Genomic DNA, 12,763 nt, shown 5'->3' on the forward strand with positions numbered 1-12,763 from the left:
AAACGTGACGTGACTGGAGTGCTAATTTGCAGAGCTCGTGCTAACATACCCATGTTGTTACTAATGTATAAAAATGCTTGCTGTTTTCTCATCTTTTGAGTTTATTTTGTTAGAAGAAAGTGCACAGCAAGTATTTAAATATTCATCTAACTGTCGCTCTCAGCAGTGTGGGTGGCATCAGATATTCGATTACAGTATAACGCTGCTCACGTATTTCGAACTTCGTTTTACTCGTAAACGAAGAATGAAAAAGAACTTAGTTTGAAATATATGGGGGCCTTTACACCTTCATCTTGACTATAAGTTTGCGTGTGCAGTCGAAGCCTTTTGTTTTGTGCAAATGTAAGATGTAATATTGTGTTTATTTTGTGTAGGCCTCTCTATTTCTGACTGATCTCATATAGAATGCATCTGGTTAAAAATTAATGCTCTATTAAATCGTGCCGGTGATCATCTTCAGCTGATGCAGCTCAAACAGCAATGCACAACTAATAATGAATGTGATTGGGACTGTCATATTACATAACATTATAAACAAAACAATATTGTAATAAAACATTGTGAATTACCTGGGTTTAGTTTTCATTTAGTTTCGTTGTGTTGCTCCAGGAAGAGCGCGTACATTCACTTGTACATTCGTGTCATTTTGTGTTGATATAATTTGTAATATTATGTTAATTTTGTATATATCTGATTAATCTCATATAGGATGCGTTTCTATGAGTTAAATAACACACTAGCAAAGTTCTCCAGTTTACCGGTGTTCATTCAGCGCTCAAACAGCAATGCATGACTAATAAACTATGATTGGGACTGTCATATTACATAACATTAATGAGAACACTATTTTAATAAATCGTTGTGAACTCATTGGGTTTAGTTGCCGTTTTCAGCGCCTTTTTCCAGGAAGAGTGCGTCCACAACAGGACATAATAACACTGACAAGCACGCATCTGAGGCGACGTTGGTCACACGTTGTATTAGTCATTATATTTGATTATTAAATAAGTAATTTAATAAATGATCAATCAATCATATCAACTCATTTTACAATCCTGTTAGCCCTTTATTTAGATTAAAAACCCTCATTCATTTGGTGAGGAACATGGCATTTTGAGCAGCATTTGCACACACCGTCATGCTGTTGCCTATATGCCACTGCATTAGACACATACTGCGGTATTAAGGCTAACGATTAATCGATCGTTAATTTAAACGATGATCGATCATGGGAATTTGTGTAAATTGACATCCCTAATGCACATATATTATATAAACAAAACCTTTTATGTTAGATGCGATTAATCACGATTTGACCACTAATTTCATACCGCCACACCAAACTTTTGAACGGTATTGTGTATTTGTACGTACGTAACAATCCTCAATTCTTTTTGATAACAGGCCTGCAGTGAGTTCACCAATCACGTGATGAACCTGCTGAGGGAACAGTCCCGCACACGGCCTATCTCACCCAAAGAGATCGAGCGCATGGTGGCCATCATCCACCGCAAGTTCAGCTCTATCCAGATGCAGCTCAAGCAGAGCACCTGTGAGGCCGTCATGATTCTTCGCTCTCGCTTCCTCGATGCCAGGTGCGTGTCTGCGTGTTTGTTTCTCTTTAGGATTTAGAAGTTAATTTTGGTGTCTTATTCTGGTCTGGTGCACTATTTCACTAATTATTCATCTCGTATCAAATAAACACTTGCCTGATTTCTCCACTTACTGTGTCCTCAGACGTAAGAGACGCAATTTCAATAAGCAAGCCACAGAGGTGCTGAATGAGTACTTCTACTCTCACCTCTCCAACCCGTACCCCAGTGAGGAAGCCAAGGAAGAGTTGGCCAAGAAATGTGGGATCACTGTCTCTCAGGTAAGGTTGTGCATGGGCTACTGCAAAACCTGGAATTGTGTAATCCAGTTTTCCAATAATGGAGTGCAAGCTAAATACCTAAATGTCCTGGAAAATAACTAGTTATTCGCCCCTCCTTTTTTATTTAAATTTTTTTTTTTTTTTTATGAAACCGTGCAACTTTAGCATGGTTTTTATAAAATACAGAAATTGTCATTAAAGTTAAAGTCCAGAATTCCATCTGCAGGACAGGGTTGAAATGATTAAAAGCGCCAAATGCGAGTATAATCAGCACTGAAACGTGTTACTCGCCCGGTAACTTTTTGTTATGAATGGTAATTAGTACCATCATAAAAATTGTAACCTCCTTAGGCTATAGTCTGCCGTGCCGCATGTTGCTGTAACAGTACTGTGTTTTCAGTTTTGATTCACTGTAAATACTATGCATTTGAGTCCCTTAATTCGCATTTGGGAACGTGACATTCATCATTATAAATCTGTTGTTATTAACAAAGAGAAGTTTCAGTGTCACATGATCCTTCAGAAATCATTCTCATATGCTGATTTGCTGTTCAGGAAACATTTACTATTATTATCAATGTTGAAAGCAGTTTTTGCTGCTTTCCATTTTTTAGGAAACAATGATACCATTCAAACTTTTGTGATAAGATTTAAAAGAGAGAGAAATTAATACTTTTATCCACCATCACACAATAAAGTGATAAAGTGAGTGGCGAGTGATTAATAAAAGATTAATAAATGCTTTAATAAATGTAATAAATGTAAATATACTTGATAACTGCAAATAAATGCTGTTCACTAAACTTTCTATTCATCAAAGAATCCTGAAAAATAAAATGTATCACCATTTCCACACAAAATACGAAGCAGCACAATCGTTTTTAACATTGATAATAATCAGAAAGATTTCTGGAGGATCATGTGACACTGAAGACTGGAGTAATGATGCTGAAAATTCAGTTTGCATCACAGGAATAAATTACATTTTAAAATATATTCATATTCAATACTTTATAACATATTGTATTATATAATATTATTACCATGGTTATTAAATACTATTTTTTATTTTTACAGGAACATAGTATGTATTATTACAATATAAGATATATCGGTAACACTTTAAAATAAGGTTCATTAGTTAAACAATAGTTAATGTATTAACTAACATGAACTAACCATGAGCAATACATTTGTTACTGTATTTACTAATCTACATTAACATTAGTAAATGAAAATACAGTCGTTCATTGTTCGTTCATGTTAGTTCACAGTGCATTAACTAATGTTAGCAAGATTTTAATAATGTATTAGTAAATGTTGAAATTAACATTAACAAAGATTAATAAATGCTGTAGAAGTGCAGTTCATTATTAGTTCATGATGTTAACTAATTCAGTTAACTAATGTTAACTAATGAACCTTATTGTAAAGTGTTACTGATATACAATATATCTTTTAATTTGATTATATATTTATATATATATATATATATATATATATATATATATATATATATATATATATATATATATATATATATATATATATATATATATATATATATATATCGTTCCAAACATAAGACCTTTGTTTATCTTCAATAAACAAACAAGATATTTTTTAATAAAACCTTTTTATGTATTAAAAAGATTTCCGTCCCTCCATTGAAAGTCTACACAACCAAAACTTAGATGCTTTAAAGAGATCTTAAAAGTAATCCACATGACTCAAGTGCTTTAATCCAAGTCTTTTAAATGGACACAATTGCTTTATATGGTGAACAGATTGCATTTAAGCTAAAACTTAATATCATAATTATAATATAATCTCTTCATTTGTGTTTCAAAGATGAACTATAGTCTAAATTAAAGGGTTTGGGACAACATTTTGTGAACTAACACTTTAAGCAAAAGTTTTGAACTTGTGTTGTGTTCACATCATGTCAGACGTACAAAAATTACAAGCTTCCTCACTTGTAAGAACCGCTCATGTTTGTTTGAACTCCTAATTACAAGTTGGAAACATTTTATGACAGCTCTGTCTCGTCCCACGTAACTGCTGTTAAGTCACAACAACTAAAACAGCAACAGCTTCAGAAGTCAGAGTTGCCAACTTCTACATATTTCTGTTTGATCTGTTGTTTTAATGTAGATTTTCTTTTACTAACAATAGAAGAAATCAGGAAACATTTGCATCTAATGTTAGCTAGAATTTGTGCTATCATGTCCAGCTAACATTAGATATATGGATAGCTGGCTACATAATGGCATACTGTAACATTATTGCCAATAAATGTGTCAATTTCTGTCAAATGGGCTGCACTGTTCCCAGCATATGCTTTTAATTCAGCTGTGGTGGAAGTAAGGCACAAGAAGTGCGGATACAGGGAACATTGCAAAAAAATATGAATAAAAACAATAATAATTTACTTTTACACTATTGGCTTCATTTATTTGATCAAAAATACAGTAAAAAATATTAATGTGAATTATTACAATTTAAAATAACATATTTTAATATGTAATTTATTCCTGTGAAGTCAAAGCTGAATTTTACTCCAGTCTTCAATGTCACATGATCCTTCAGAAATCATTCTGATATGATGATTTGATGCCCAAAAACATTTCTTCTTATAAATGTTGAATGTTTTTTTGGAAACTGATACTTTTTTTCAGGATTTTTTGATTAATAGAAAGTTCTAAAGAACAGCATTATTTTATACATTACTTGAAACAGAAATCTTTTGAAACATCATAAACATCACTTTTGATCAACTGCATTCTTGGTGAGTAATAATAGGTATTAGTTCATTTAAAAAACATTTCTGTTCCCAAACAGTGAACAGTAGAGTGAACTATGCAGTTGAGTGAACAGAATGCAGTGGCACCTGCAGGACGGGAAGCGTTTTTATGAATATCAGCATAGAGTAAAAATTACTCACCCTCATGTTTTTCCACACTTGTAAGACCTTTGTTCGTCTTCAGAACACAAATTAAGATATTTTTGATAAAATCCGATGACTCAGTGAGGCCACCATTGACAGCAATAACACTCCCTTTTTCAATGCCCAGAAAGTTACTAAAAACAAATTTTAAACAGTATAACATAACTAAATAACGACTTTATTCAACAATATCTAGTGATGGGCGATTTCAAAACACTGCTTCGTGAAGCTTTGAAGCTTTACAAATCTTTTGTTTCAAATCAGTGGTTCAGAGCGTGTATCAAACTGCCAAAGTCACATGAACTATTGAAGTTTCAAAACACTTACGACATAACGAAGCCTCGTTTACTGGAACCATGTGATTTTGGCATTCTGAACCACTGATTCGAAACAAATGATTTGTAAAGCTTCACGAAGCATTGTTTTGAAATTGTGCATCACTAGATATTGTTGAATAAAGTTGTTGTTTTGTTTTTTTGGCGCACAAAAAGTATTCTCATCACTTTGTAATAATAAAGTTGAACCACTGTCACATGAACTGTTTTAAATATGTCTTTAGTAGCTTTCTGAGTATTGAAAAAGGGAGTGTTATTGCTGTCAATGCAGGCCTCACTGAGCCATCGGATTTTATCAAAAATATCTTAATTTGTGTTCTGAAGATGAACGAAGGTCTTATGAGTATGGAACGACATGAGGGTGAGAAATTAATGACAGAATTTTAATTTTTGGGTGAACCAACCCTTTAAAATCTTTTTTGTTTAGGACTAGGTACTGTTTTATTACTTGTCAATCACACTGTGATGAAATTGTCTAATTAGTGTGGTTCCGCTTTAGGTTTCGAATTGGTTTGGCAACAAGAGAATTCGGTACAAGAAGAACATTGGTAAGTTCCAGGAGGAAGCAAACCTGTACGCCGTTAAAACAGCCGTGGACGCTGCCAATGTGTCGGCACAGGCCAGCCAGGCAAACTCTCCAGCAACACCCAACTCAGGTAAAGTGCACAGCAGCCCTCCCATCATCTCCAGCAGATAGTAAATCCACACTGAGCACACTGCTTACCACAGTCACACACCGCATTTCACCAGACTACTTTCTCAGAATACATCTCTCATTTTCGCTTCTGTAATTTTTCTGTTGTCAAGTCTGTTCTTGTCTGTCCATCTTTTTCCCGTCATACAGATAATGCTTGTTTGTTGGTATTTGCACTATGCACTTGCTGGGAACAAGATTTAGGTGTTTTTCTGGGTTGTGCTGTAAAGTCGACCTGATTGTATCTAGGCAACAAATGTTTTGTAAACTTCTGCTGGATATAGCCGTCACGGTTCCATTTTCTCTGGACCGGAGCGCTATGACAGTACACATCATGCGACCTTAGACACGTTTATGAAGGGGTGTTGTTAGGCACAACATGAAGCTGAGTTTAGTTTGCGGCTATCTAACAACGTCGCAACATTAATATAAAATTATAAAGGTGGCAGTTGATGTGCAGTCACAGGTGTGTACGTGTGTATATTACATTGCTTCAAACGAGGCTCATTCAGGCAGAATTCATGCCAAAAGCATTCATTTGTTATGAATAATCTTGTCTTTTGTTTTGCATCCATCATGTTAAAGAGAAAAAAAAACCTCATTTGATCAAAGCAGGGTTACATTCAAAATAAAATGCTTACTAAAAAAGATGAAATATTCAGTTTGTTTACCTGCATGTAAACTCTTAACCAACATCAGAGAAACGTAAACAAACCAATGTGTTGTTAAATTATTGAAGTATTAACATAAAAGGATAGTTTACCCAAAATACTCCATGATTTACTCACCCTCAAGCCATCCTAGGTGTCACAATATACACAATACCCTGGCTCTTCCAAGCTTTATAATGGTAGTGAATGGGGCCAAAAAAAAAAAAATGCATTCATCCATCATAAATATAATCCATACAGCTCCAGGGGGTTAATAAAGGCCTTTTGAAGAGAAGCAATGCATTTTTGTAAGACAAATATCCATATTTAAAACTTTAATTGAAATAACTAGCTTCCGGCGGACGCCCGTATGTATACTGCGCCAAACGAGTAACACATGCTGACGCTGGATGTAGGAGTAGCGTAAGCTTAGACGCCATCACGTGGTTCAAACAAAAAGGGCTGGGCAACAAACTCAAGCTTCTCTTCTCACATATTGAAATCATCTGACATTTCTCTTTAAAAAAAAATCCCTCTTCTAATTCGTGACTGGTGTTTTGTTTTGCCATGTTCTCTGCTCTTCTGCGTTCATCATGCGTCAGGTCAGAGTTCACTCTTCCACTGCAAATAGATGTTTTATAGTTGATAAAGTTTTAAATGTGGATTTTTTTTTTCTTACAAAAACCCATCGCTTTGCTTCAGAAGGCCTTTCTTAACCCACTGGGCCCCTTGGGCAAAACGTCAAAACCCCTTCACAACTATTATAAAGCTTGGAGGAACCAGGATATTTTATAAATATAACTCTGATTGTGTTGATCTGAAAGAAGAAAGTCATATACACCTAGGATGGCTTGAGGGTGAGTAAATCATGGGATAATTTTCACTTTTTGGGTGATCTCATCATTTATTCACCCTCATTTTCAGGAAAATAATCCATCTCTGTGAGTCCATATAATGGCATTGAATGGGTGCCGCTCGTTTGACACTTGAAAAACGTCACATAGCGATCGTGATGGTAATCCATACGACCCCAGTGGACGAATCAATGTCATCTAAAGTCAAACGGTAGGTGCGTGTGAGAAAAATACTATTTCAACTTTTTAAACTTAATCATTGCTTCCAGTCTAGTGCCATACGAATGTTCACGAGGGAGACGTTGTGATGTAAGTGTGTTCATGTGAGAAATGGTGTTTCCACTTTACTTCTCATGTGAACTTCACAACACACTTGCATCACGCGTCACAACGTCCCTCTCATGAACGCTTGTATGACAATAGGCCGATTGTTTGGCTTCAGAAGTCATTGATTCATCCGCTGTGGTCGTATGGATTACCGTTACAAACGCCGTGTGTCATTTCTCAGGCATCGCACGAGCGCGCACCCATCCAATGCCATTATATTGACTCACAGAGATTGATTTTTTTTCCTAAAAATCTTTGTTTGTGTTTTATCTAAAGAAAGTAAGTCATATACATCTGGGATGGCATGAGGGTGAGTAAATAATGAGAGAATTTTTTTATTTTTAGGTCTTTGAAATTATCTCTCAGGGGACACTTGTTTTAGGTCAAAGAGGTTCTGCTTACAAAAAAAGTTTGGGAATTCTTTGATAAAATCATTTAATCAGAATCGGATTGTCGAAAAATAGATATGACCTCGTTTCTTCTTAAACTGTCCATGTTTTTCATAAAATTTCCAGCATGTTATTTAAAGTACCTCATACCCTGATGGTTTTGATCATACCTCCCACTCTAGTCTCTGGCTATGTGAACATTCACTTTCATTTCTGGTTTTGCATGATCACTTTCCTCTAAAGCTGTGGCGATAACCCCCCCTTATGTATTTGTCTTTCCGTTTGATAACTAACATAGCCTCTTTTCTTGGCTTTGCCTGAGTTATCGACGCTATGTTGGCTTCATGTTTGTCGTTTTATTTTCATATTCACACATCCACACACACTTGGTTAGTGTAGTTGAACCTCTATTTGCTCAGGAAGCAGAAAGGAGAAGGTAGGTGATTTAACTTGGTATTGTCATTTTTAACAATACTCACGTCACCACATACATTTTTAAAATCCACCTCCACATATCCTGTTTGTACATTCTGCAGCCAGCTTACAAACAATACATCACGTCATCTAAAGGAAGTAGGATGTTGAGTTGTATATACGTTCATGTAAAGGACCAGTCCACACAGGCATACACGTGATTGTTGCTTCCCGTTGTTCACCTGTTTTGTTCTGTCGTCTCTAGTCAACGGAAACAGTTGAACTGATTATCGTGGCTGTCTTGAATTTCGGAATGTGGCTTGTCCTGATTTTCTTGCCTGGCTCAGCCACACATACACCATTGTAGGCTTTTCCAAAACCAACCCAGGCAAAGTTGCGTGCCTGATGGGCTGCGTATATTGCCTGCAGGGTCATCTGGGTCGTACACCCTCTCTCACGCAGGAGATGCCTACCTCGGGCTGCGATCACTCAACGGGGATGGCGTCAGCGTCACTCCCGCTGTGCAGCAGCAGCAGGTAGGCACTGAGGACGTCCCCTCAATGCCCTTCCTCTACCGTACCTGCTCACAATGTAGTGCTCTCTTCCCCTTTCCTCAAAGCTACAGCCCCAATCCATGGCATCCGCCTTAGCTCCCACCCCAGAGCGCGTCGGCTCAGTTGGACTCGTGGAGTCCTGAGCGTAGAGCTCTATCCTCCGCCATCTTCCCTGTGGGCACCGCTCAGTTTCATTTCTTCATCAGTCATCCACAGCCACATCCTTAGCCTATCCTTTGTCTACTTCCTGTTAAATTAATTATATTCATCAAGACCCCATCAGGGCTCAACAGTAAGGATGTACCGATGGCCTGGAGCCACTGAGAATGGTTACTCGCCCCATCATGCTAGTATTGCATGTGCCTTGCAAAGTCAAACATTTGATGTTCTGTAATGCATTCAACAGTTTTTTTTTTTTTTTTTTTACAAATTATGCTAATTGAAATGTCACCGAGGTAGAGTTATCTAGCTAGATAACATGGACTAGATGTAAGGTTGCTCATCTTTTTTTTTCTTTTTTTTCTTCTCTTCAAGAAATAGCAAGTTTTAGATTAAGAAAATAATTAGTTTGCTTTTATTTTTTGTAAAGAGAACTTGTACTTTTATTAATTATATTTCTTTCTAGCACCAAATGTGTTGTAAAACAAAAATAGTCATTCTTTTTTTGTGGTGGGGTGAGAATAAAATCCTTAGTTTTGAGTCCTCTATATATTGTTCTGTTGTTGTAGGGGCCGTTCACACAGAACACGTTTTTGCGTTCCACTGCGCCGTGTTGCCAGTTTTTCTGTGTAAACGTACTCGACGTTTTCACTCGTGTTTGACCGTTGCGTTATTTTGCAGCATCTCGTGCAACACACAGCATTCTAAAAACGAGGAGCTCAAGTTAAAAATAGTTAAATTTTTAGAAAATGCGTTTTGAGATCTTGCAGTTTTTTTTTTGTTTTTTTTTTTCTTCATTCCACTGCCCTGCATCTTGCAAAAATAGCTTCTGTGTGAAAGGCCCATTAGACCACATTTACTGTCAGCCAATTGGTTTTATTGTTGTTTTTTATTTTTTTTATCACTTCTGATTCTCCTGCTAATTCTTGTTCATCATTGCTATGTGACATATTAGCTAGGTCTGGTTTTAAACTCAAAAGAGGAACGAAATTGATACTCGTCTTTATCAATGTGAGCCGCTAAACAGCTCAGTTTAGAATAAAAGAGATAGTTCACTCAAAAATGACAATTCTGTCGTCATTTACTCACCCTCAAGTTGTTTTAAACCCATAAGACTTTATTATTATAAGGTATTTATTACTCTCTCATTGTCAATCCATTGAAAGTCCACGCAACAAAACTTTCATGCTTCAAAAGGTCATAAAGACAACATAATCCAAGTCTTCTGAATGGACTCTTAATGCTTTATATGATGAACAGAGGCTTGTCTTCATATATAAACATGAACATTTTGACAGAATTTTCTTTTTTGGGTGAACCATCCCTTTAAATAAATGTAAACAGATGGGACAACATCATTCAATGTCAGAATATCAGATGTGTGCAGTGAAAATGCAAGAATATTAGAGAGTGATGTAGATATGAGGCTGCATTGATACATATACAGACTTATTACACCTTTGTTTTAGTTTATTAATATTTTATTCCTTATAAGTATGATAAATATAAGTAATGTAATATATTAGCAGAGGTGTTTGGCATTGAGTGGCACTGTTTGATAATAGACCTGTGGATATGTTTGACCCTTGATACTCATGTGACGTATGTGTGCTACAGGTGGATATCCTGCACCGTGCTACACACCTGACGGCAGGCTATGAAGATCTGTCAGGAAGTCCTCTTTACACCCCACGCCGTCTAGATGTGAGTACAGCTATTATACACTCACGCAACAAACTTTGCGAGAAATGCTTAGAAGTCAGATGCTGGTAATGTTTTTGAAGTGTTTTAAAGAAACCTCTAAGAGACCATTAATCAGATCATCTGAACTGTATGAGATCATGTGGGGTCTTTGTGTAGGTGTAGAAAAGACATTCTATTTGATAAGACCGATCGATTGAAAAGGTCTCGTTTCTGCTGCCTGCAAGTTGTGGCTTGTAGGTTTCCTGTTTCAACATTTATACCACTATATGAAACTTCTAGTTATGAATATGTCCCAGTTAGCTGCATCCAAATGTGGCTCTAACTGAAAGCCTATATGTAAGAATTAAAACAATTGCATTTTCTATAGAATCTTTTCTTTTTCTTTTTTTGTAATTTATTTGAAATATTATGGATTTTGATATTTAACATTTTACAATAGAACTAAGAAATGTATAATTACACTAACGTTGTTTGGGGTTAATAAGTTATTTTTTGTTTTTGTTTTGATCACAAATACAGTGAAATTAACTGTTTGTAACTGGAATTTAATAAAATATAAATTAAATAACTGTTTTCTATTTTAATATATTGTAAAATATAATTTATTCCTGTGATCAAAGCTGAATTTTCAGCATCATTACTCCAGTCTTCAGTGTCACATGATCCTTCAGAAATCATTCTGATATGATTTACTGGTCAAGAAACATTTCTGATTAGTATTATCAATGTTGAAAACAGATGTGCTGCTTAGTATTTTTGTGGAAACCACCAAGTAAAGTCACCTTTATTAATATTATACGCTTTATACAATACAAATTGTTTTTCAAAGCAGGTTTACATTGATAACAGGAAATTTATTCAGTGATGAAAACAGAGTTCATTTCTGCTGTACAGCAGATCTAAAAGATAATAGTGTCATTATTCAGCTGAAGTCAGCTCAGTGTTGATTCAGTTCCGTTGTAAAGATCATCAATTATTAAATCAGTTAATTTCATCTATAAAGCAGTTCTGCAGAAAAACAGTGATGTCCTCATCCAGCTCAGTTCAGTTGTCATCCAAAAGTGTCAGTGCAGTCGAATCAGTAATATTGTTAAATAATAATATTAATCGTCTACAACTAAGCAAGCCAGAGGCGACTGGCAAGGAAACCAAACTCCCATCAGGTGACAAAATGGAGAAAAAAAACCTTAGGAGAAACCGTGATACATTTTTTTTAATTTTATTTGAAATATAAGTCTTTTGAACATTTTATAAATGTTTTTACTCTCACTTTTACCCACCCCGGTTCGGAAAGCATGTGATTCAAAGATTAATTGTAAAGTTTAACCATCACAGAGTGAAAGTTTATCACGTGCATTTGTTTTTAAGTCCTGTCAATTTGAACATCAAGCGCCAGAAGACCGTAACTCGCGCGCTGTTTTCTGTGTGTGCAGACAGCATGTGAACATTGAATTCGGTTCTCTTTCCTCTTCTTTTTGCATGTCATTACATTGGATCCATGCTTTCGTCTTAAAGTGACAGCAGCCTAATATACCTGCAGCTGTTTATCAAATAACAAAAGAGAAAGAGAAAATCACTTTTGTAGCTTTAACAAAGATAAACTGAATTAATTAATTAATTATTTATATCTATACAGCGAAGACTATGCAGTGTTATTTTACATTTGATTGTCTGTACCTCCTGAATACAGATAGATTTACCTGAAAAACATTTAATTCTTTGTATTTATCTATGCATGTAATGTTTATCATTACCCTACAAAATCACACCAATCATCTTAGAATGATTCATCCTTTACAAATAGAGCTATTCAAATCATCTTGTTTTCATATCACAATATGTTTCGCAGAAAAACAAAACATC

At 35.5% G+C, this 12,763-nt stretch overlaps 1 protein-coding gene across 4 annotated transcripts in view; it reads left to right on the forward strand.

The window, feature by feature from the left end:
- pbx4 (pre-B-cell leukemia transcription factor 4) overlaps positions 1-12,763 on the forward strand; it is a 48,982-nt gene that overhangs the window by 32,154 nt on the left and 4,065 nt on the right. For 2 of the 4 annotated variants that reach the window (XM_048188461.1, XM_048188470.1), the window contains 4 exons: positions 1,405-1,595; positions 1,738-1,873; positions 5,655-5,811; positions 10,814-10,900. In XM_048188461.1, the coding sequence (XP_048044418.1) occupies positions 1,405-1,595; positions 1,738-1,873; positions 5,655-5,811; positions 10,814-10,857 (528 nt within the window). In that variant the 3' untranslated portion in view covers positions 10,858-10,900. Of the gene's footprint in view, positions 1-1,404; positions 1,596-1,737; positions 1,874-5,654; positions 5,812-8,912; positions 9,020-10,813; positions 10,901-12,763 lie in introns of all 4 variants that reach the window. The other 2 variants (XM_048188486.1, XM_048188477.1) reach the window with 2 other exon arrangements.

This window comes from Megalobrama amblycephala, linkage group LG1 (genome assembly GCF_018812025.1).
Source record: "Megalobrama amblycephala isolate DHTTF-2021 linkage group LG1, ASM1881202v1, whole genome shotgun sequence".
Taxonomy (NCBI): Eukaryota; Metazoa; Chordata; class Actinopteri; order Cypriniformes; family Xenocyprididae; genus Megalobrama; species Megalobrama amblycephala.